The sequence below is a fragment of the Dama dama genome, chromosome 4, assembly GCF_033118175.1.
Source record: "Dama dama isolate Ldn47 chromosome 4, ASM3311817v1, whole genome shotgun sequence".
In the NCBI taxonomy this organism is placed as follows: domain Eukaryota; kingdom Metazoa; phylum Chordata; class Mammalia; order Artiodactyla; family Cervidae; genus Dama; species Dama dama.
The window spans coordinates 14,750,799-14,776,469 of NC_083684.1; the positions used below are offsets into that span (position 1 = coordinate 14,750,799).

The 25,671-nt window shown below is 43.6% G+C and overlaps 1 protein-coding gene and 1 pseudogene across 2 annotated transcripts in view; both read left to right on the forward strand.

Moving 5' to 3' along the window:
- Positions 1-25,671, forward strand: part of HSD17B2 (hydroxysteroid 17-beta dehydrogenase 2) — a 93,198-nt gene that overhangs the window by 43,739 nt on the left and 23,788 nt on the right. Inside the window, exon 2 of one of the 2 annotated variants that reach the window (XM_061138260.1) lies at positions 21,370-21,582. The exons of the other annotated variant lie outside the window; for it this stretch is intronic. Within the exon in view, the coding sequence (XP_060994243.1) occupies positions 21,370-21,582 (213 nt within the window). The remainder of the gene's footprint in view (positions 1-21,369; positions 21,583-25,671) is intronic. 2 annotated transcript variants of the gene reach the window in all.
- On the forward strand, positions 15,603-16,742 carry LOC133050027 (gametocyte-specific factor 1-like; annotated as a pseudogene).

Genomic DNA, 25,671 nt, shown 5'->3' on the forward strand with positions numbered 1-25,671 from the left:
TAGCAGACATGGTAGATATTAGACTGCCCTATTCTATTCTTTTTTATATCTTACTTTTTATTGAGCTATAAATTCACATACCATAAAATTCGCCCTTTCAAGTGTACAATGCAGTGGATTTTAGTATACTCATAAGGTCATCCAATTGTCACTACTATCTAAATCCCAATTGTCAATAACCCCCAAAAGAAAGCTGGGACCATTAGTAGACTGTTCTCTTCTGAAAAGGTCACTTAGTCATTTCTGCCAACTCCACCTGCCAGCTTGACCTCTCAACCTCCTGACATGTTGATTTTCATCACCTCCACCTCTGTCTCTTTGGGGAATCACTCTTCTTCTCCACTAGTGTTTTTAGGTAGAAGGGAATAGTACAAGGCAGTGCTGTCCAGTGGAAATACCATGGAAGCCACATAAGTACTTTGTGGTAGCTCATTGGTAAAGAATCTGCCTAACAGTGCAGAAGACACAGGAGATGTGGGTTTGATCCCTGGGTTGGGAAGATCCCTTGGAGGAGGAAATGGCAACCCACTCCTGTCTGGGAAAGAAAATCCCATAGACAGAGGAGCCTGGCAGGCTACATACAGTCCATGGGGTTGCAAAGAGTTGGACACGACAGAGTATGCACACATGCATGCTACATAAGTAATTTAGATTTTTATAGTAGTCACATTCAAAAAGAAATGAAAAAGAAATAGGTAAAACAAATGTTAATCATACATTTAACTTAATACAATATATTAAAAATCTTATCACTTCAATATGTAATCTCTGTAAAAGTTATTAATGAGGTACTTTTCATTATACCACATTTTTGGTGATTTGTTTACTTCCTTGAAGAAGACCGCTTCTTTAAGTCTGGTCCCTCCTTTCTGCCTCAATTACTCATCACACGGCACTCATTTAGTTCCTCTGTAGCACTCAACCACAGTGCATCATTTTTTTAATATCATACAGGTAATGTCTATATCCCACACAGGACTGTAAACTTAGTGAGGATGGTGGTATAGTCTGAATTCTATTCTCCCCGAATTCATATGTTGAAACCCTAGTCCCCCTGCCCCCCACACTGTGACGGTGTTTGGAGATGGAGCCTTTGGGAGGTGACTAGGTTTAGATAAGTTCATGAGGGTGGGACCCTCATGGGATCAGTATCTTTATGAGAAGAGATTACCAGGTGGTCTAGGGGCTAATACTCTGCACTCCCAATGCAGGGGGTCCGGGTTCAATCCCTGGTCAGGGAACTAGGTCCTGCATGCTGCAACAAAGATGGAAGACCCTGTGTGCCATGACTAAGACCCAGTGGAGTCAAATAAACAAATAAAAAAAAACAAGAAGAGATGCCAGAGAGCTCTCTCCCTCTCTCTGTCATGTGAGGACACAGTGAAGAGGTCTGCAGTGGACTTCCTTGCAGAGGGCCAGGAAGATCGCTTTCACCAGAAGTTGCTCATGTTTGCACCCTGGTCTCTGATTTCTGCCCTCCAGAACTGTGGGAGAATGGATTTCTATGGTTGAAATGCCATCCAGTCTATGCTATTTTGTTATGGCAGCCTGAGCTGACTAATACAGATGGAGTTCACATTTTCTTTTGTACTTAAAAATTGGTTTTTATTTCCTTTATTCCCAGTTGTTTCAAATTAATATTCTTCTTGGTCATTATGGTTCCATGCTTTTCTTGGTGCTCACACAAGTGTATATACCTTTATAGTATCTCATGGGCTCTTTCATAATAAAGTTATCACAGTATACTTCCTCACAGGCAAATTAGCAATGCATCTTGGATATTCCTATATGAATACTGATCTGTCTTTTCCTTTCCTTTCTTTTTTAAAATTAATAACTTTTATTGGAGCATAGTTGCTTTACAATATTTTGTTAGTTTCTACTGTACAGCAAAGTGAACCAGCTCTACACATACATATATCCCCTCTTTTTGGATTTCCCTCCCATTTAGGTCACCATAGAGCACTGAGTAGAACTATACAGTAAGTGAAATATACACAGCACCAACAGTTTACATATGTCAGTCAGACAGGGATCACACTGATCTTCCGCACCAGTATATCCCAAGTGCCTAGCATAGTGCCTGGCACATAGTATGATCTCAGTAAAAACTTGGCAAATGAATGACTAAATAGATATTGATGTCAAAATCATTAAGGTGTAGCAATAGCTTCAATAGCTTAGACAAGCCACTTGGAATAGTGTCCCCTGGGAACTTTTATTTCTGGGAATTGTCACCAAAATGGGAGATGATCCCCTGAAAATGGGCCACACAACACCAATGAGATTTACTCATAGTGTTGTTCAGGCAACAAATGCTGAAACTTGATCTCTTGTCTGTGAAATAGGGATAAATGGATTGACCCCAAGAGCCATGTGTTCATTCAACAAATACAGAGTTCCCAGGGTATGCCAGACACTGTCCTAGGGGCTAGAGATTCAACAGGTCACATAGCAAAGTTCTTGCCCTCTCTGAATTTGCATTTTATTGGGGGAGACAAATATTTAAAAATTAACATACCAATATGTCATACAATGTCAGATAGTGGTAGGAACAATGAAGAAAGTTACCAAGATATCCTAGTTTAAGGGGTGTAGCACAGTGTCTCAGATTGGTAGCCTTTTAAATGGCTTTATAAATGGTAGCCTTTTATATCACTCATTATTCAAAGTATGATTTACTACACAGTATCTAAAGTGACCCTTTCAAAATCAAAGTCAGTTCATGTCTTTCCTTTGTTTAAAGCTTTGTAATGCCTTTTCATCACACTTAGAGTAAAAGCCAAAGTCATCACCATGGTTTAAAGCAAGGTTTTGGGACTTCCCTGGTGGCCCAGTGGATAAGACTCTGTGCTTCCAATGCAGGGGGACCAGGTTTGATCCTGGTCAGGGAACTAGATCACATATGCTGCAACTAAGAATTTGTATGCCACAATGAAGACCAGGCACTGCCAAATAAATAAATAAAGCGGGGTTTCTCTACCTTGGCACCATTGATACTGGGGTTGGATAATTCCTTGATGTGTCACTCTGTACACTGTAGGATACTAAAAATATCCTTAGACTCTGGCGTTCAGTGAGATACCAGTAGCACCCCACAACCATGACAGCCAAAAATGTCTGCAGATATTGTTAGATGTCCCCTGGAGTGGGGGCCAAATCACCCCAGGTGAGAACCATTGGCTTAATGGCCCCACATGAACTGGCTTTGAACCACTGCTCTGATTCACCTCTTGTTGTTCCCTTCCTCACTCATTCCCCTGTGGTCACAAAGGCCTCCTTGTCCTTCCTCTAACAGTTATGTCCCTGAGAGCCTTCGCACCTACTCTTCCCTGGGCCTGAACAGTTTTCCCTGGGAAAACTGTTCAACTGCTCCTGCCCAGAGGTGCCTTCCCTGACCTCCGTGTAGAACCTGGCGTCTTCCTCTCTGGCCACAGCACTCGTTGTCTCTTAATACCATATGCATCTGTCCGTGTGTTTATTGAATGTGTCCCATCTCCGCCTATAATGCAAGGCCCATGGGACTGGCACTTGGATGGCCTTATGTACTGCGGGACCCTCAGGAACAGTGCATAGCACACAGCTGTTGTTGTGGTTTAGTTGTTAAGTCATGTCTGACTCTTTTGTGACCCCATTGACAGTAGCCCACTAGGCTCCTCTGTCCATGGCATTTCCCAGGCAAGAATACTGGAGTGGCTTGCCATTTCTTTCTCTGGGGGATCTTCCTGACCCAGGGATTGAACCCAAGTCTCCTGCATTGCAGGGAGATTCTTTGCCACTGAGCCACCTGGGAGCCTGCACAGCACAATGTAGGCACTTAATAAATAGCTTGATAAATAATAAATATTCTTAAAGAGATGGGAATATCAGACCACCTTACCTGCCTCCTGAGAAATCTGAATGCAGGTCAAGAAGCAACAGTTAGCACTGGACATGGAATAACAGACTGGTTCCAAATCAGGAAAGGAGTATGTCAAGGCTGTATATTGTTATGCTGCTTATTTAACTTTTATGCAGAGTACATCATGAGAAATGCCAGGCTGGATGAAGCACAAGCTGGAATCAAGATTGCCAGGAGAAATATCAATAACCTCAGATATGTAGATGACACCACCCTTATGGCAGAAAGTGAAGAGGAACGAAAGAGCCTCTTGATGAAAGTGAAAGAGGAGAGTGAAAAAGTTGGCTTAAAACTCAACATTCAGAAATTTAAGATCATGACATCTGGTTCCATCACTTCATGGCATATAGATGGGCAAACAATAGAAACAGTGAAAGACTTTATTTTGGGGGGCTCCAAAATCACTGCAGATGGTGATTGCAGCCACGAAATTAAAAGACTCTTGCTCCTTGGAAGAAAAGCTATGACCAACCTAGACAGCACATTGAAAAGCAGAGATATTACTTTGCCAACAAAGGCCTGTCTAGTCAAATCTATGGTTTTTCCAGTAGTCATGTATGGATGTGAGAATTGGACTATAAAGAAATCTGAGCACCAAAGAATTGATGCTTTTGAATTGTGGTGTTGGAGAAGACTCCTGAGAGTCCCTTGGACTGCAAGGAGATTCAATCAGTCCATCCTAAAGGAGATCAGTCCTGGGTGTTCATTGGAAGGACTGAGGCTGAAGCTGAAGCTCCAATAGTTTGGCCACCTGATGTGAAGAACTGACTCATTTGAAAAGACCCTGATGCTGGGGAAGATTGAAGATGGGAGGAGAAGGGGACGACAGAGGATGAGATGGTTGGAAGGCATCACTGACTCAATGGACATGAGTTTGATTAAACTGCGGGAGTTGGTGATGGACAGGGAAGCCTGGCGTGCTGTAGTCGATGGGGTCACAAAGAGTCAGACATGACTGAGTGACTGAACTGAACTGAACAAATAGCTGTTAAAAAAAAATAGCTGTTGAACGAATGAACAAATGCATACATATTAGAAGGATAGGCAGGAACACACAAGAGAGGCAAAGCAGGACATGTGTGGGATGTTGAAGAAACCAGCCTGACTAGAATACAAAGTAGAGCCTGATCTTGGGTTTGGCTGGGTGTGAACAAATTAAAGAAATTACTGAAACCCAAGCAGGATACTTCATCCATCACTTATCAGACAAGAGGGAGCCAGAGGAGGTTTGCAAGTCAGTGAGAGATATGGTGGTAAGGATGCAGTAGAAATTAGAAACCTGACTCCAAGTAGAAAACAATAGAATGAAAGCCTGGCTCCAACCAGAAAATAACACAATGCTTTGTGTGTGAGTGGGGATGGCAAATACTTTTCCCCTCTTGTGCTGTCTCTGGTTGGTTAGGAGCATGTGGTGGGGGAGTGGGTCCTGAGGGAGCGTGTGCTTTGATTGAATGAGGTCCATCAGAGGGGGGTGGTGGCAGGGACATCAAGGGTTCTGCACCTCTGTTGGGGGGTGTAAAGCCAGTGCAGAGAAAAAGAGAGTGAGCCGGGAAGTCAGGCAAGAAAAGGAAATTTATCAGAGGGAAAAGAGAGGGTGACTGGCTGTTAAGGAGAACCAGCGTTCTCCCTTTCTGATGGAGTCCTTCTTACACCCCATCAACAAAAAAATTCTCTGAAAGGATGGTCACGTAGCCAGAGGTCTGTAATCTGGTGGTCTTGCAGCTTTGAGAAGACAGGCGCCAGTGAGATAACAGGATGCCATTTGGGCAATTGGGTCGGCCTCACAGATCACTGTGATTTATTCTTTGTTTGCGAAGTTGACATAACCAGCCATCTTATTGATGAGACCCCCTGTGGGCCCTTTGAGGAGGAACTAGGTCACTGGCGGTGATGGCTAATGGAAGAGAAAGAGAAATTCTGTAGATCAACAGATCTCTTGGGTTTCTGGGCAGTATTTTAGTCCAGTTTGGCAGGTAGCATCTTGCACCATAAGATGTTAGAAGCAACCTAGAGTTTTGGGCTATGTGTTGGCAAGAAGGACATCCTGTCAGTCAAGAAGCACCTTTGCTGTGAAAGAGACTAACAAAGACATTTTTAAGAGAGCCCTTGGTAGATGAAATTATAGATAATGATAGGGAGGAGGAACTGAGCCTCCCTGGTATAATGGGGCAATTTAGTGGCATCTCCAGGGAGTTTTCCCTTCTTTGTGTAACATTAATCTTAAGTAAATTTGCTTCTTAGATAGTAGTGTGCTATTTTTTTAATGGAGTTGCTTAACATGTTTTTACAAGTGTTACCTTGTTTGTAGCCTTTCTTATGAAATAAGTGGTTGGAACCTCTTTTTAAAAAACTCCACTAACCAAACCACATGAAAACAAATGAGGATGAACAAAAGAATCCAGCCTCCAAAAGGAATAATGGATGGCTCCAATTACTTAAAGTGAAAATCAGGCACACCTGATCTGCTGTTAGAAGCCAGAACAATGGTAGCTTCTGGGGTGGGGATTACTGGAGGAAGGCACTAGGGAGATTTCTGGTAAGCTAGTGAAACTCTGGGTCTGGATGTGGGTGCTGGCTGCATGAGTGGATTCACTATGTGAAAATTCATCAAAGTATAAAAAATCAAAAAATGAGGAAGTTTCCCTGTAATGTACATAACAGACTGGTAGTCTCAAAACTTATTGCCTTAAGTAACTCCATCAGGTGAAAGATACACTAGTCATTGGTCAACAAAGATTGGCTATGTTCAGTAGCCAATGGTGAGTAGGGAAAAAAACCTCTGTGCTTTAGAATCTAATGATTTTAATTGCACCCCTGCTCTTGTTAGTTTAGTGATGGTGGGAACTTTATATTCTTTGAAGCTTGGTTTCCTCACCTATAAAATCAGAATAAAAAATATACTTTCATGGGAGCCAACTGAAAGAGCTCCAAATGATTTAAGCTGGAATAATTTGAGCACTAAAATCAAGTATTGGATTATAACCCAAAGCATAAAATTAATATTCATGAGTCCATAAAGATAAAAACAAATTAATAAATGAGGGAAAAGAGACAAATCTCCCATGTACAAGAGTTCCAAATAATTTATGTAGGTATTAATACATAGAGGCTTCCTTCCAAAGAGTATAGTACGGAAGAGGGGGGTGGATAAAGAGTAACTTTATAGTGGAGAAATTTCCCCACTTTACTTCATCCAGGTGATCAAAGGCAACTTCAACATTCATGTCTTGTTGCTTGTTTGTACTCTTAATACAATGTGATGAAAATGGCACTGTACCTGTGATCTCCTTCCCCAAGCTCATAACCCCAGCCTGAACATAAGAAAGACATCAGACAAATTCCAACAGAGGGGCATCCTGCAATATACTTGACCATGTGTGTGTGCAATATACTTGTACACACAGTCGTGTTCCACTCTCTGTGACCCCATGGGCTGTAGCCACCCAGCCCCCTGTGACCAGGGGATTTTCCAGGCAAGAATACTGGAGTGGGTCACCATTTCCTTCTCCAAGGGATCTTCCCAACCAGGGGTTCAAACCAGCGTCTCCTGCTTTGGCAGGCAGATTCTTTATCACTGATCCACCTGGGAAGCCCTGTATATTTGACCAGTACTCTTTAAAACCATCAAAGACATCAAAGGCAAGAAAAAGTCTGAGAAGAAGCCTAAGAGATATGATGACTAAATGTCCTCAATGCTGTGGGATGTTGAGAAGCGTTCATGGTTTCTGCATGTTGTTGTTCAGTTGCGGTCATGTCCAACTCTGTTTTACCCCATGAATCTTGTCTAGATCCTTAACTTACCTCTTTTTAATGGCTTCTGTGCTTGACTGAGGATTTCTGAAATTCTGGCCTTCTCAGCTGACTGAGCATCATCCCCGTCAGTACTGAGTTTCATGTCCAGTGTTTCTTAACTGGCATACCCTTAAGAGACATAATATGAAATTTTAAACAATTACAACATTATTTTCTGTAGCTTTTGAGGATATATACCTCTAACTTTGGGCTTCCCTGATGGCTCAGGGGTAAAGAATCTACCTGCCAATGCAGGAGACACGGGTTTGATCCCTGGGTCAGGAAGATTCTTTGGAGGAGGAAATGGTGACCCACTCCAGTATTCTTGCCTGGGAAACTTCATGGAGGGAGGAGCCTGGCAGGCCACAGTCCATGGGGGTCACAAAAGAGTCAGACCTGACTGATTGACTAAGCAACAGCAAAAACAATCCCTAACTTAACAATCTGATGAGAGGCTGAGCTCAGCTAGGGTTTTTTGTCATGAGATGCTGGAAAGGAGGTGTAGATAGATATCAGTCTTAGGAGGACAGGCATGGGCACTGAATGGAAGTGAGCATTGGGAGAGAAGGTGTTGGTCCTGAGTAACTAGGAGAACAAGAAATTCCAGAAGGTGAAGCAGTTGGGGGCATTTGGTGATGAATTCTGGTTCAACTTGAAATTGCAGCAGGTAGAGTTCAGAAGAGGCATCAGGACTAGACTGTGGTCTGGAAATCCAGCCACTTGCTCAAACCCAGCAGAGCTACCTTGATTGGTTGCTTATTTTGCAAGACTAGGAGTTGCTTCCTTATATACCACTGAGAACAAACCCACTGCATTTTTCCATCCAGAAAATCAGCTGTAAGTCATTTGCACTGCTGCATGGATGATGGCATTCCACCCTGTGTGAAGGGAACGGGCATCACTGATGGAGACCCCTCTTAGGCAGAGAGCTTTCATCATTGGTGCCCCCATCCCCACCACTGCCAAGTGCTCAAGGAGACAATAAATGAATCATAGCAATAATAGAACATGAAAGAAGCAAATCTGGGGTCTGAGAGCCAGCTCTTTTTTGTTTTGTTTTCAGTTCACAAGAACCTTTTATTATCCCTATGTTTTTAAAAAATTCATTTATTTTTAATCAAAGGATAATTGCTTTATAGTATTGGGTTGGTTTCTGCCAAACATCAACATGAATCAGCTATGGGTATACCTATGTCTCCCCCTCTTGAACCTCGCTCAAACCTCCCTCCCCATTCCACCCCTCTAGGTGGTTACAGAGCCTGGGTTTGACTTCCCTGAGTCATACGGTGGACTCCCATTGGCTATCTGTTTTACATATGGTAATGTACATTTCCATGTTACTCTGAGAGCCAACTCTTGCACATCCCAGCTGTGTAGCCTTGAATGAGTAATCTCTTGGCATCTCAGTTGCCCATCTTAACATAGGAATATCAGTAGTACTGAAGAAATATTCATAAAGGTTTTTACAGTCCAGGAAAAATTCATTTTCATTAAAAATTTGACATGAGGGCTTCCCTGGTGGCTCAGTGGAAAAGAATCCACTTGCCAATGCAAGATATACGGGTTCGATCCCTGGTCCGGGAAGATCCCACCTGCTGCAGAGCAGTCAAGCTCTTAGGCCGCAACCACTTAAGCCTGCACGTCTAGAGCCTGTGTTTAGCAGCAAGAGAAGCCACCACGATAAGAAGCCCTGTGTACCACAACTAGAGAGTTGTCCCTACTCACCCAAACTAGAGAAAATCCTTCACAGCAATGAGGGCCCCGCACAGCCAAAAAATAAAATTTAAAATTATTTTTAAAAATTGACATGAAAGATCTAGCTAAGCTCTGTGATGACCTAGAAGGGGAGATGGAAGGTGGGGTTGGAGGGAGGCACAAGAGGCAGAAGATGCGTATATATATGTAATTATGGCTCATTCGTGTTGTCGTAGGGGCTTCCCTGGTGGCTCAGATGGTAAAGAATCAACCTGCCAATGCAGGAGGCACAGGTCCCATCCCTGAGTCAGGAAGATGCCCTAGAGAAGGGGATGGCAACCCACTCCAGTATTCTTGCCTGGAGAATCCAGTGGACAAAGGAGCCTGGTGGGCTACAGTCCATGGGGTTGCAAAGAGTTGGGCATGACGGAGCTACTAACACGAACTTTGTACAGCAGATACCAATACAACACTGTAAAGCAGTTAGCCTCCAATTAAGCAAAAAAAGATCTAGCTAATTCCCAGGGGTTCACCACCCAACAGGACTATCTTTTTAGAGTGCCAAAGTCAACACAGGAGGTGTGTCAGTGGTATAACTGTCAAGTATTTTCTCTTCCTGGATTAGGAGCTGAGACTTGTATGGCTCTCAGGGAAGTATTAGGTTCCTGAGAGTTTTATTCTACGTGTCTACCACTTTATTATACCTTAATCTATTTTATAGGGACCAGGCAGAGTCAACATGAGGGTGGCAATTTGGAGTGCTTAAATTTCAAACAAGGGAGGGGAAAGTCCTTTCCTCCCTAGCTTTCCACGGTTTTCCAGATAAATAACTCTAGATCCAGATGACCTTTGTAAGTGGGACAAAGTATGGCAGGTGTGTTGGGTTCAAAAGGCTGCAGAGGTGGGGCGGGTCACAGTGGCGAAGGCGGGTGGCATAGAGGCGCGCATGCGCAATAGGAAGCGGGAAACCCGGACCTGAGAGCATTGGGGGGGGTGGGGAACTTGGAGCGGCAGGGGGCAGCTTTGGGATTCTCAGCTTCAGCACACCGGTTCCTCATGGGAACGCAGGCCCACAGCTGGCCCATCTTCTGGTTAATCAAGAGAAACCACCGATCTGGGTTTTCAGGTGAAACCCCTGGACTTTAGCCTCTGTTTAAATTTTTACGAAATACACTGTATTTCGTAAAATACACATATTCAGATAGTAAAACACACATTCAGATAGTATCCTCTTATTTGATACATGACAGGTCCTCCATTTGTGTTTATCTATTCCACTCAGTTCAGTCTCTCAGTCGTGTCTTACTCTTTGTGACCCCATGAACCGCAGCATGCCAGGCCTCCCTGTCCATCACCAACTCCCGGAGTTTACCCAGACCCATGTCCATTGAGTCGGTGATGCCATCCAACCATCTCATCCTCTGTCGTCCCCTTCTCCTGCCCTCAATCTTTCCCAGCATCAGGGTCTTCTCAAATGAGTCAGCTCTTCGCATCAGGTGGCCAAAGTATTGGAGTTTCAGCTTCAACATCAGTCCTTCCAATGAAGAGAAGTGAAATTCCACTATGAGAATGGGCCCTGGCACCTCTGAAGAGGCCCACCCCCTGAGAAACTCTGCTTTAAGCTGCTGTTGTTCAAAGATATTGACAAAGGGAGACTTTGAGGAGCTGTAGGGAAGGAGAGTCTAGGAGAGATGAGACTGCTGGCAGAAAGCACAGTATTTGGCCAATTCATCACCATGGTTAGAATGTCTGTGATGCTCTTCTGAGACAAGAACTCAAAATCCTTTTGGTTCTAGGAACCAGAAATAGCCAATGAAAGGAGTAGCATGGATTTAAACAGAAACACAGTTGCTATTTATTTAACACCTGGATGGCAACTGCCATGTGGTTGCAATTACTCTAGTATATAAAATCATTTAATCTTTCGGACAATCTTATGAGGCAGGTCCTAGTATCATCTCACTTTATAGATGAGGAAACTGAGGCACAGAGAGGTAAACTGACTGGCCAAAGTCACACAGCTTGTAAGTAGCAGAGCCAGGATTTGGACCCAAGTAACCTGGCTCTAAAATCCGGGCTCTCATCATGTCTTTCTCTCTGCTGCATTTTTATAGGGAGAATTCTATCTAGTAGTGAAAAATGATGATTTATGCTTTTGCAGATGGTGGAAATAGCTAAAACTGGTTTATATAATACTAATATAAGAATTAGTTGTCAAAAATATGTGTGCTATAATTATAGTTGTTAAAGAACAGTGTATAGGAAAAAAAGACTAGAAGGAAAAGCAAGAAAGTTATAAAACTTATGCTAGATTGGTGATGTTATGGGTAAATGTTGCTCTTAAAGTTTTATTACTTATATGATGTTTTAACACTGTCTAGAAATTGGTAGCTCAGGGGTAAAGAACCTACCTGCCAACGCAGATGTGGGTTTGATTCCTGAGAGGAGATACCCTGCAGAAGGAAGTGATAACCCATTCCTCCTCTATTCTTGCCATGGACAGAGGAGCGTGGCAGGAGCCTTCCAGTCCATGGGGTTGCAGAGTCGGACACACTGAGCGACTAAACAACAATAACAACAACAACAACAAAGAAACCATTTACAGGGTTGCAAATTCTTCCCTCTTCATCCTTTTCTGAATGCAGCTTCCAAGAAGCCAGCTTGTGTCCAAGAGCACATGCTATTAATTCTTAACAGGTGTGTTTCATTCAGGGGACCTAGCCTTGAAGAACTCCAGAACTTGAATTATTCACAACTTGCTGACGACTTGACCCAACAAATGATGAGATATGTTTCTGTTCACCAGCTAATCTGGTGCCCCCATGCGGCAATAGCATAAATCCACTTACAGTTAGCCCACCAGCTCAGAAACTATATGATTCTTAACTCTTCTGAATTAAAGTGATTCACATTTCTGTTTTTCACACAAATTGAGAGGCTTTATTAATATTTTAGAATAAATCATAATTTCACATTCACTCCAGTTTTGCAAAAACGAGACTCTAGTATTCATTGCTTGCTCCAAGCTGATAATTTTCCAGGCCACTAGAGACAGAATGATCTCAAAGGGCACAGCTTAAAACCACCTCCAGCATTACCTCCACCCTCTCTTGGGGTAGGCATCCAACTCAACAGGTGTTTGTTAGGACTTAGAGGCTAGGAACCCTCTATACTAGTGACATAAGACTCTCTGCATTTTTAAGGCATTAAGGCCAGTGCCCTCTTAAATGCCTATTTAGCCAACACATGCTTTTTGTGTGTGTGTAATTTTTTGGCTGTGCTGTATGGAATGTTGGATCTTATTTCCACCACCAGGGATCAAACTCTGTCTCCCTGGATTGGAAGTGTAGAGTCTTAACCACTGGACTGCTGGAGAAGTCCCTAAAACACGCCTTTTATTGATCACCTACTATATGCTAAGCCCTGTGCTCTGGAAGAATAGAATATTTCATACTCCAGATGTTTATAAATCAACACCTGCCTGGGTTTCAACCTCCCTCTGCCATGTCCAGCTAAATGACTTAACCCTTCTGTGTTTCAGTTTCCTCCTTTGTGGAGTGATGATAGTAAAATGACTTATCTCCCAGGGTGGGTGGAGTTAATATGTGTGAAGCTGGATGGGTCTTGGTAAGCATTCGAGTCATACTAGGTTTGATAATTTTCAGAGTCTGGTGATTTAGTTGCTCAGCTGGGTCTGACTGTTTATGATCCGATGGACTATAGCCTACCAGGCTCCTCTGTCATGGGATTTTCCAGGCAAGAATACTGGAGTGGGTTGCCATTTCCTTCTCCAAGGGATCATCCTGACCCAGGGATTGAACCTGAGTATCCTGCATTGCAGGTGAATTCTTTACCAACTGAGCTACTTATGGGTAAATTATGAAACATTTTGCCTTTTCACAAAGTGTTAGTTGCTCAGTTGTGTCTGACTCTTTGTGTCTAAGCTCATGGACTGTAGCTTACCAGGTTCCTCTGTCCATGGAATTCTTCGGGCAAGAATACTGGAGTGGGTTGCCATTTCCTTCTCCAGGGGATCTTCCCGACCCAGGGATCAAACCTGGGTCTCCTGTATTGCAGGCAGATTCTTTACCATTTGAGCCACCAGGGAAAGGAGCTTTCACAAAGGCCCCTGCCTTGTCTTTGGGTTTCTGGAGTGCACAAGGGTTACTCTACCTTGGCAGGGAGTGGCTCCCAGCCGCCTACATTCTCAAGGCCCGCTGGCCCCTATACAGCCCTAAGGCACCAGGGTTAGCATAGCCTGATCGTTCACACTGCAGATCAGAAATGATGTCTGGGTTAGAGCCGCAATACTGGTAACAGTCACGTATGATATGCTGGGCTTTGTGCAGAACATTCTCTGTCTTGTTGACTTCCAAGGTCAGCCTAGGAGGGAGGAACTGTTATAACCCCACTTCCCAGATGAATAAGTGGAGGCTCTGCACTACTTTATGTAATGTTACCCTAGGCTCAGACATGAGGGAGGCAGAATCAAGCTGGCTGAGTCTTAACTGAGATATTTAGCCATCAGGAGAGGTGAACTTCCCATCTACTAAGATCATGCATGTAAACACCTGAAATTCAGGAAGAATGTCGTGTACCTAGTATTATTATTTTTTTAAAAAAGATCTATTATAGTAATTCCAGGCACTGTTAAGCACATCACAAATGATAACTGATGTAGGCACCGTTATCAAGCCCATTTTAGAGATGAGGAAGCTGAGGCACAGAGAGGTTAAATAACTTGAGCAGGGTTGCAGAGATGGGGGCCAGGTTCACAATCAAGTCCAATTTACCTTGATTCATGGACCTAACATTCTAGGTTCCTAGGCAATATTATTCTTTACAGCATTGGACTTTACTTTCACCACCAGTTCAGTTCAGTCACTCAGTCACGTCCGACTCTTTGCAACCCCATGGACTGAAGCATGCCAGGCCTCCCTGTCCATCACCAACTCCCAGAGTTTGCTCAAATTTATGTCCATTGAGTCGGTGATGCCATCCAACCATCTCATCCTCTGTCATCCCCTTCTCCTCCTTCCTTCAGTCTTTCTCAGCATCAGGGTCTTTTCCAATGACTCAGTTCTTTGCATCTGGTGGCCAAAGTATTGGAGCTTCAGCTTCAGCATCAGCCCTTCCAATAAATATTCAGGACTGATTTGCTTAAGGATTGACTGGTTTGATCTCCTTGCAGTCAAGGGACTCTCAAGAGTCTTAGCCAACACCACAGTTCAAAAGCATCAATTCTTCAGTGCTCAGCTTTCTTTATAGTCCAGCTCTCACACCCATACATGACTACTGGAAAAACCATAGCTTTGACTAGATGGACCTTTGTCAGCAAAGTAATGTCTCTGCTTTTCAATGTGCTGTCTAGGTTGGTATAACTTTTCTTCCATGGACCAAGTGTCTTTTGATTTCAAGGCTGCAGTCATCATCTGCAGTGATTTTGGAGCCCCCCAAAAGTCTCTCACTGTTTCCATTGTTTCCCCATCTATTTGCCATGAAGTGATGAGACCGGATGCCATGATCATAGTTTTCTGAAAGTTGAGTTTTGAGTCCACTTTTTCACTCTCCTCTTTCTTTTTTTTTTTTTCATTTATTTTTATTAGTTGGAGGTTAATTACTTTACATCACTCTCTTTCACCTTCATCAAGAGGCTCTTTAGTTCACTACCAGATACATCCACAACTGAGCATCGTTTCCACTTTGGCCCAGCCTCTTCATTCTTTCTGGGGCTATTAGTAATTGCCCTTCACGCTTCCCCAGTAGCATATCAGACACTTTGGGGGTGCTTATCTTCCAGTGTCTTATCTTTTTGCCTTTTCATACTGTTCATGGGGTTCTTGCAGTAAGAGTACAAGCGTGGTTTGCCATTGCCTCCTCCAGTGGATCATGTTTTGTCAGAACCATTCATTATGACCTGTCTATCTTGGGTGGCCTTGCATGGCATGGCTCATAGTTTCATTGAGTTATGCAAGCCTCTTCACCATGACAAGACTGTGATCCATGAAGGGGTTTTAAAAGTTAATTAATTAATTAACTTTGGCTGCATCAGGTCTTAGTTGAGGCACGTGGGAGCTTTGCTGTGTCATAGAGAATCTTTTGCTGCAGTGCACAGATTCTCTAGTCATGGCCCACAGGCTTTGTTGCTCTGCAGTATGTGGGATCTTAGTTCCCTGACCAGGGATTGAACCTGCAACCCTTGCATTGCAAGATGTATTCTTAACCACTGGATCACTAGGGAAGTCCCTCCAGGGAGGTGTTGTCAGCTTTAAAGTCAGATATCTTTTCTAATGACTTGCATATTGATCCCTGAGTTGATGATCAGTGTGCTCTCTGATTTCCTGAACTTGCTGATTTTTAGGGGCATGCCTGACTGTAGCCCCTAGCTGCAGACAAGGCATGTCCTTCAGGGTTTACAGGAAAGGCCAGCTGGCACAGCCAATGTGAATATGATCTCTCATCTTTAGAGCTGTAGAGACTCAGTAATTGTTACACATTTATTCTGGTATGGCTCAAAGGGTGAGTTTATGTCCACGATGTCTCCATCTTAAAATTTCAGATATCTCTGTTTTATATTTGTGGGTATAAACCAACTTTTCTAGAGTCCATAATACACTCCAAGTGAGTGGGGTAGACTCCCATCTCAAATTCTGAGATTTTTGCCCCCATCCCCACGCTCTGCTGACGCCCAGCCCTGCGTCATAGGAAGTGGGGCCCCACCCCGTAATGTCAGGGACCGGAAGTGAACCGTTGCTGGGGCACAGGGTGTGGGCGAAGACCACGGTTGGGAGAGTGTGTCTCAGCTCAGCATTTTGGATTAGGCTCCATAATCCCCAACATGGAAGAAACTTATATCGATACTCTGAACCTTGAAAAGCTGTTACAATGCCCTTATGATAAAAACCACCAGATCAGGGCCTACAGGTTTCCTTATCAACTTATCAAGTGCAGAAAGAATCATCCTGATGTCGCAGACAAACTGGAGACTTGTCCCTTCAACGCCTTCAGTTTCCTCGGGCTGAAATCAGTCATCATATCTTGAGCTGTGATGACAAAAGCTGTATTGAGCAGGATGTAGTCAACCAAACCAGGAACCTTGGACGAGAGACTGGCTGAGAGCACATGGCAGTGCCCTCCTTGCCATGAAGACTGGGATAAAGATTTGTGGGAACAGACCAGCACCCCATTTGGGGCACAGCCAACTTCTGTGGTGCTGCAAGCAACATAGTTATGGAACATAAGAGTAATCTGGCTTCAGGCATGCATGTTCTCAAGCCTCTGTCATATGTTCTGCCATGGAAAAACAATGGCAATGCACAGTAACAATATTAATCAAATATCAGACCCTGGAAGATTCTTGCTTCTTCCTGCTACAGTGGGTTCTTCACTTTTTTCTCCTAAACTAATTATAGAAGGATAAACTGTCTGTGACTTTCAAACTGACAAGTACTTCTCCCTGCCCCTTTGAGTCCTTACTCATCTGATGCAAGAAAGAAGCCTCATGCTCAGAAGAACTGTTTCAAAGAAACCATCATTGTGGATAGCTTGATAATTTGGTTAAATGACTGCATCCCATGATCAGAATTCATATCCCGTTCCACATTAATGAAACAGAATTATCTAAATTTACCTTAAGTTTAGTTCATTTCAGTCACTCAGTCGAGTCTGACTCTTTGTGACCCCATGGACTGCAGCACACAAGGCCTCCCTGTCCATCACCAACTTGCAGAGCTTTCTCACACTCATGTCCATCGAGTCGGTGATGCCATCCAACCATCTCACCCTCTGTCGTCCCCTTTTCTTCCTGCCTTCAATCTTTCCCAGCATCAGGGTCTTTTCCAGTGAGTCAGCTCTTCACATCAGTTGGCCAAAGTATTGGAGTTTCAGCTTCAGCATCAGTCCTTCCAATGCATATTCAGGACTGATCTCCTTTAGGATGCACTGGTTGGATCTCCTTGCAGTCCAAGGGACTCTCAAGAGTCTTCTCCAACACCACAGTTCAAAACCATCAATTCTTCAGTGCTCAGCTTTCTTTATAGTCCAGCTTTCACATCCATACAAGACAAGTGGAAAAAACTGTAGCTCTGACTAGATGGAAATTTGTTGGCAAAGTAATGTCTCTGCTTTTCAATGTGCTGTCTAGGTTGGTCATAGCTTTTCTTCCAAGGAGCAAGCATCTTTTAATTTCATGGCTGCAGTCATCATCTGCAGTGATTTTGGAGCCCCCCAAAATAGTCTCTCACTGTTCCATTGTTTCCCCATCTAGTTGCCATGAAGTGATGGGGCCAGATGCCATAAGCTTAGTTTCTTGAATGTTGAATTTCAAGCCAACTTTTTCACTCTCATTTTCCACTTTCATCAAGAGGCTCTTTAGTTCTTCTTCACTTTCTGCCATAAAGACGGTGTCATCTGCATATCTGAGGTTATTGATATTTCTCCCGGCAATCTTGATTCCAGCTTGTGCTTCTTCCAGCCCAGCGTTTCTCATGATGTACTCTGCATATAAGTTAAATAAGTATGGTGACAATACACAGCCTTCATATACTCCTTTCTCTGTTTGGAACCAATCCATTGTTCCACGTCCAGTTCTAACTGTTGCTTCTTGCCCTGCATACAGATTTCTCAGGAGGAAGGTCAGGTGGTCTGGTATTCCCATCTCTTTAAGAATTCTCCACAGTTTGTTGTGATCCACACAAAGACTTTGGCATAGTCAATAAAGCAGAAATAGATGTTTTTCTGGAACTCTCTTGCTTTTTCGATGACCCAGCAAATGTTGGCAATTTGATCTCTGGTTCCTCTGCCTTTTCTAAAACCAGCTTGAACATCTGAAAGTTCACAGTTCACATATTGTTAAAGCCTGGCTTGGAGAATTTTGAGCATTATTTCACTAGTGTGTGAGATGAGTGCAATTGTGCAGTAGTTTGAGCATTCTTTGGCATTACCTTTCTTAGATTTTGGAATGAAAACTGACCTTTTCCAGTCCTGTGGCCACTGCTGAGTTTTCCAAATTTGCTGGCATATTGAGTGCAACACTTTCACAGCATCATCTTTTAGGATTTGAAATAGCTCAGCTGGGATTCCATCACCTCCACTAGCTTTGTTTGTAGTGATGCTTCCTAAGGCCCACTTGACTTCGCATTCCAGGATGTCTGGCTCTAGGTGAGTGATCACACCATCATGATTATCTGGGTCGTGAAGATCTTTTCTGTATAGTTCTTCTGTGTATTTTTGCCACCTCTTCTTAATATCTTCTGCTTCTGTTAGGTCCATACCATTTCTGTCCTTTATTGTGCCCATCTTTGCATGAAATGCTCCCTTGGTATCTAATTTTCTTGAAAAGATCTCTAGTCTTTCCCGTTCTATTATTTTCCTCTATTTCTTTGCATTGATCACTGAGGAAAGCTTTCTTATCTCTCCTTGCTATTCTTTGGAACTCTGCATTCAAATGGGTATATCTTTCCTTTTCTCCTTTGCTTTTAGCTTCTCTTCTTTTCTCAGCTATCTGTAAGACCTCCTCATGCAACCATTTTGCCTTTTTGCCTTTCTTTTTCTTGGGGATGGTCTTGATTACTGTTTCCTGTACAATGTCATGACCCTCTGTCCATAGTTCTTCAGGCACTCTATCAGATCTAATCTCTTGAATCTATCTGTCACTTCCACTGTATAATCATAAGGGATTTGATTTAGTTCATACCTTAATGGTCTAGTGGTTTTCCCTACTTTCTTCAATTTAAGTCTGAATTTGGCAATAAGGAATTCATGATCTGATCCAGTTAGCTCCTGGTCTTGTTTTTGCTGACTGTATAGAGCTTCTCCATCTTTGGCTGCAAAGAATATAATCAACCTGATTTCGGTGTTGACCATCTGGTGATGTCCACGTATAGAGTCTTCTCTTGTGTTGTTGGAAGAGGGTGTTTGATATGACCAGTGCGTTCTCTTGGCAAAACTGTGTTAGCCTTTGACCTGCTTCATTTTGTACTCCAAGGCCAAATTTGCCCATTACTCCAGGTATTTCTTGACTTCCTCCTTTTGCATTCCAGTCCCCTATAATGAAAAGGACATTTTTTGAGGGGTGACTTTAACTCAGATGACCATTGTATCTACTACTGTGGGCAAGAATCCCTTAGAAGAGATGGAGTAGCCCTCATAGTAAACAAAAGAGTCCAAAATGCAGTACTTGGATGTAATCTCAAAAATGACAGAATGATCTCTGTTGGTTTCCAAGGCAGACCATTCAGTATCACAGTAATCCAAGTCTATGCCCCGACCAGTAATGCTGAAGAAGCTGAAGTTGAACATTTCTGTGAAGACCTACAAGACCTTCTAGAACTAACACCCAAAAAAGTTACCTTAAAGGGTCCAACTAAAGTAGGCAAGACGCTATGGAAAACAGTGTGGAAATTTCTTAAAAAACTGGAAATAGAACTGCCATATGACCCAGCGATCCCACTCCTGGGCATGCACACCGAGGAAACCAGATCTGAAAGAGACACGTGCACCCCAATGTTCATCACAGCACTGTTTATCATAGCCAGGACATGGAAGCAACCCAGATGTCCATCAGCAGACAATGGATAAGGAAGCTGTGGTACATACACACCATGGAATATCACTCAGCCATTAAAAAGAATTCATTTGAATCAGTTCTAATGAGATGGATGAAACTGGAGCCCATTATACAGAGTGAAGTAAGCCAGAAAGATAAAGACCAATACGGTATACTAATGCATATATGTGGAATTTAGAAAGATGGTAATGATAACCCTATATGCAAAACAGAAAAAGAGACACAGATGTACAGAACAGACTTTTGGACTCTGTGGGAGATGGCCAGGGTGGGATGTTTTGAGAGAACAGCATCGAAACATGTATATTATCAAGGGTGAGACAGATCACCAGCCCAGGTTGGATGCATGAGACAAGTGCTCGGGGCTGGTGCACTGGGAAGACCCAGAGGGATGGGGTGGGGAGAGAGGTGGGAGGGGGATCGTGATGGGGAATACATGTAAATCCATGGCTGATTCATGTCAATGTATGGCAAAAACCACTACAATATTGTAAAGTAATTAGCCTCCAACTAATAAAAATAAATGGGGAAAAAATAAAATCTAACTGTACAGCAAATTAAAAAAAAATAATAAAGTAGGCAAGAAATTTGGATTGGAAAAATTAACTGTGTATTTGTGTTCTCTGAAGCACATGGACCAAATTCCTTCTAGCATTTACAGGAATGGACCTTTTCTGATTAGTGAAAAAAAAAATTCTGCAATTTGACTTATGTTTTGCATATGATCTTATCCTCTGGTTTCATAAAGCAGTGCACTTAGGGATTTCTATCTGGTTTCTGTTGCAGATGTCTTCCTAGGGTTCAGTGGTTTGGGAGAAGGCCATGGCTAGGGGAAAGCGTCTAAGGGGGTGAGAAGGGCAGGTGGCTAGGAGTCTTCATCTTTCATAATTCAGAAGGAATTGGACCCTGTGGGTAGCCCCTGCTATTGTCCTGGGTCACTTTGAAGCAGCATCTGACATTTTGTTATATCTTTAAAAAGAAAAACCAACTCCAACCTGTTAGTTTGTAATGAAAATTTTACTGAAGGTTGTATGCAGTGATGGAGGTTATTACATCAAATACTACACGTAGAGATGTGTAAAAAAGCTTCTGTCAGATGTCTTAGTTTTCTCTGCTACATTCTTTGGCCACCAGTCACTCCTGGACCCCTTCCCTCATCAGCATTTCTCCTTCCACTTATGTCCCCACCTCAAATTCTTCCTCACCTCCATTTTTTTTTTTTTTTAATAAGGAGAAATTTGTCTGTTGTGGCTTCTCTGCCCATTTTCCACTTAGCAAAGGAGAAAACTTCCTCAAGACCCACTCTCTACAGAGAACACAGACCATCATAAACAGCATGCAGTGAGTTTTTCTTCAGTAATTTCTCCTGCCATTTTAGTCTGAGCCCATTTTGTACTGCTTTGGCCCCTTGCAGGTTGCGATTCTGGGTTTGGCCATGGTTTGGCCAGGTATCTGGACGAGCTGGGCTTCACTGTGTTTGCCGGAGTTCTGGATGAACAGGGGTCCGGAGCAGAGGAATTACGAAGAACCTGCTCCAAGCATCTCTCTGTGCTCCAGCTGAACATCACCAACACGCAGGAGATAAAAGAGGCCTACAGCAAAGTGAAGGAGAAGGTGCAGAACAAAGGTACTGCCTTCAGCTACCTGTGCCCTCGACTGCCCGCCACCCTCCTTGCAAATGCCCAACACTGGTTCTAGCCTTTAGTTACCACTTCCGCCCAGTCTATCCTGGCACCTGGAGACCCCTGCGCTGAGCCCCTGCCCCTTGCTGGGACCTCTTGCAGATATGAAGACATTGGGAAAGAGTCAGGCATGGTCCTTCCTCAGAACTTACAGAATTCTCCATCTCATTCCCTTCAACCTCTGCTCACTCACTCTCCTGTTACTTACTGCCCCTCCACATGTCTTTCCTCTTACTGATACTAACATGTATTAGACTGAAAATAGCTTCATAATGGCTGTCTTCCCTTAGCCCCCGCCTTTCTCTTCCTTCACAGCCAAGCTCTTTCGAATCCTGCTGCCCTGTTTTCACTTCTTGACACAGCTCCTTAACTGGTCTGGCCAAGGGAATCTGTGTGAGTTATCCTGAACACCAAGCTCTTAACTTCTCCGCAGTGTTTGAATGTGTTGATTACCTCCCCTCCTTGGGCTTTGGGGGTCTCCAGCCACATTTTGCTCCCCAAGTTCTCTGATCATTCTTTCTGCTTCTCTTGTATGAACCTCCTTCCTCTGTCCGCCGTGCCAGTCCCCTAAAAGTGAATGTTACTGAGGTCTCCGTCCCCAGACCCCACTCCAAATTTCCTGGGCTATCCTGTTTCTCTTCTTATACCAGGAATTTTCACCCGGGAAGTGTCTTAAAATACCTATGTGTGGACCCAGGATGAGCTATGTAATTTAGGGGATGCAGTGCAAAATTGCAAGTTATGTGGGGCCCCTTGTTTACAAAATGTTTAAGATGTTAAGGTAATGCCAGTGGAAAATTAAACCAAGCTTTTCTGAAGCACAGGTCACACGTCTGTGATTCCCACGCAGCCTGGGGACTTTTCCCCAGCAGATGAAATCGGTATCTACAGACAGTAACTCAGCAGATCCTTCCGCAGTGAGGCTGGTACTGGTGCTCTCCTTTAGCTGGGAAGGTCCCCTATAAAGAAGATCCCATTTGGGGGTCCCAGGTATTAGCACATTTTAAAGCTCCTCCAGCAATGCTAATATTCTGCCAGAGTTGAGAGACACTGCCATTTAATCCAGTAATTTCTGAATCTGTGTTAACAACCTAGCACTCTTTTCAACGTCAGGACCTATAGGCATATACAACTGGTTGCCAGATATCCTGCCTCAATTTGTCAAAAACGGACCTTATTATTTTTTCCTTGCTTCTAGTCTGCAAGTCAGTTTCCCCTCCTGCATCCGACGACTGAGGCCCTGGCTCAGACACCAGCTGTGCTTAGTCGCTCAGTCGTGTCCGACTCTTTGCGACCCCGTGGACTGTAGCCCGCCAGGTTCCTCTGTCTAGCGGGATTCTCCAGGCAAGAATACTGGAGTGGGTTGACATGCCCTCCTCCAGGGGATCTTCCCGACCCAGGGATCAAACCCAGGTCTCCTGCAGGCGAATTCTTTACTGTCTGAGCCTCTACGGAAGCCCAGGCGCTGCCACCTAATCAGTCGTTCAAGCCAAACAACCAGGGGGTCGCTTAAGCCTGCGGCTTACCCTTGATTTCTGCATCCTGTTGGTCCCGAGTCCTGTCAATTCTATGTCCTAGATCTTTACCATCCCGCCCCTTCCTATTATCCTTAGGGAGCCATGGTTTAACTGGGACCCTCATCTCCCACCTGAGCTCTCTTTGCAATCGGGTTTCCTTCCCCATTGCTTTCCAGGTGGAGAGTGGTCTTTACAATGTGTGCATATTAGAGTATCATGCATCTCCTTTGATAAACTGAGCCTCCATGTCTTGGGCTCCTCCCATGAGCCAAGCTATGCTTTATTTCACTGAACGCTTCTGTGGTCCTCCATTCACCATCAAACACCTTCGCAGGGATTCTAAGACCTTTCAGGAGAAGAGCCCTTGCCAAAACCTTCATCTGCAGTGTCTGCTATTCCACTCAGTAAATGATGAATGGTTTCCAGAATAGAATGTTCTAGTTCATGACTTTGTACCTTCAGCTTCCTCTTACCCAAACTTCCCTCTTGCTTCCACTTCATTTCTCTAGACTTTTGCCTTTGTCCAACCACACACTCTATTCTACAGGAGATCCATCTCAAACATAACAGCTCTTGCATGACCCTCCTAGTAATCCAGTTAACATCATTCACTTCCTTTTCTGGAAACTCACTCTTTACCCCTTACACACACCCTCATTACTGCATTATTATACAAAGATGTCCATCTCACACTCCTCACCACAAGGTTTCTTAAGATTCTTTCAGATACAAGTGACATAACCCAATTCAAAACTGCTAAAGCATAGTTCAGTTCAGTTCAGTTCAGTCGCTCAATCGTGTCCAACTCCCTGCGACCCCATGAACCACAGCACGCCAGGCCTCCCTGTCCATCACCAACTCCTGGAGTTTACCCAAACTCATGTCCATTGAGTCGGTGATGCCATCTAACCATCTCATCCTCTGCCATTCCCCTCTCCTCCTGCCTTCAATCTTTCCCAACATCAGAGTCTTTTCAAATGAGTCAGCTCTTCGCATAAAGGGAATGCATTTTGCTTATATAACTAAAAAGACCCGTTTGCTTCAGGCATGTCTGGATCCAGGCACTCAAGCAATGTCATCAAGACCTAGTCTCTCTTAATTAGCTTTGCTTTCTCCTGTTCTGGCTTCACTTGGGGGTTTTCCATGAAGGCCTCAAGGACTTCCTCCTTATATCCTCTTCACAGCTGACCTACCCAGAAAAAAGAAACTAATATAGCTGTTTTATAGAAATGTCATTTTCCTGGCCTTGTCTCTTGCTATCCCTCTTATTGACTTGATGGTGTCTTGTTAGGAGATGTTCAATATACACCGTCTAGAGAGGCCCAGCGGGACAGTATTGGCCATAGTGAATAATAAAGTAGTACTTCTTGAAATACTAATAACAGTGGCAGTGTCCTGGGATGAAAGGATCCAATCAGTATGCCTTCCAAGGTGTGAGCATTTGGAAAACACTATACATGCTGTTTTGGGGCCTGCATTCTGGAGAATAGTCCTTACTGAGGCAGAGTTACCAATATACTGATTCAACACCGATACAGAATGACCTGTTCTCGAGGTGTCTCTCGACTTCAGCCTCTCAAGTCAAACAGAAAGTGGAGCAGCAGAACAGGGTCATTTAAAATCGTGAAGAAGGATGTTTGCTAAAGAACCCTCTGGGCCACGTGGATAAACCACAAAACCTCAGCTCCTGTAAGAGGGCCAACAACTGTGCTGTGTCCCTACACAGTAGATTTTTAAATTAGTATGAACATATTGTTCATTATTGCTCTGGTATCTGCGTACTCAATTATGTCTGACTCTTTGTGACCCACTGTGGACTATAGCCTGGCAGGTTCCTTGGTGCATGGGATTCTCCAGGCAGGAATACTGTAGTGGGTTGCTGTGCCCTCCTCCAGAGGAATCTTCCTGACCCAGGAATCGAACCTGTGTCTCCTGCCTTGCAGGTGGATTCTTTAAATGTGAGCCATGGGGGAAATCCCTTTGTTTGTTATTAATATTAATTTTTAAAAAACTGTTATGAAGCCCTACAGGTATAACAAGTTTATTGGCCAGCTTAGAATTCTATGGCAGGAGTTGGCAAGCTGTGGCCCTGCCTTTTTTTTTTTTTTTTAACATTTTGAAAAAATAGTAGATTCACTCTTTGCCAAGCCTCCCCCAGTATTAATATCTTGCGTAACTATAGTACAATATCAAAACCAGGAAATTGGCATTGGTGTAATTCCCAGAGTTCATTCAGATTTCATCAGTTATACATGCAAGTGCATGTGCGTGCATGTGTGTATGTGTGTGTGCTTACTTGCAATTTCATAACGTGTAATTTTGTGCAATATCACCCCACTCAAAATACAGAACTGTTCCATCACTACCAGACTCTCTTATGTTACCTCTGAAGAGCAATATTCTCATCCTTAACCTGTTCTCTCAGAGAAGGCAATGGTAACCCACTTCAGTACTCTTGCCTGGGAAAGCCCATGGACAGAGGAGCCTGGTAGGCTACAGTCCATGGGGTCGCGAGTC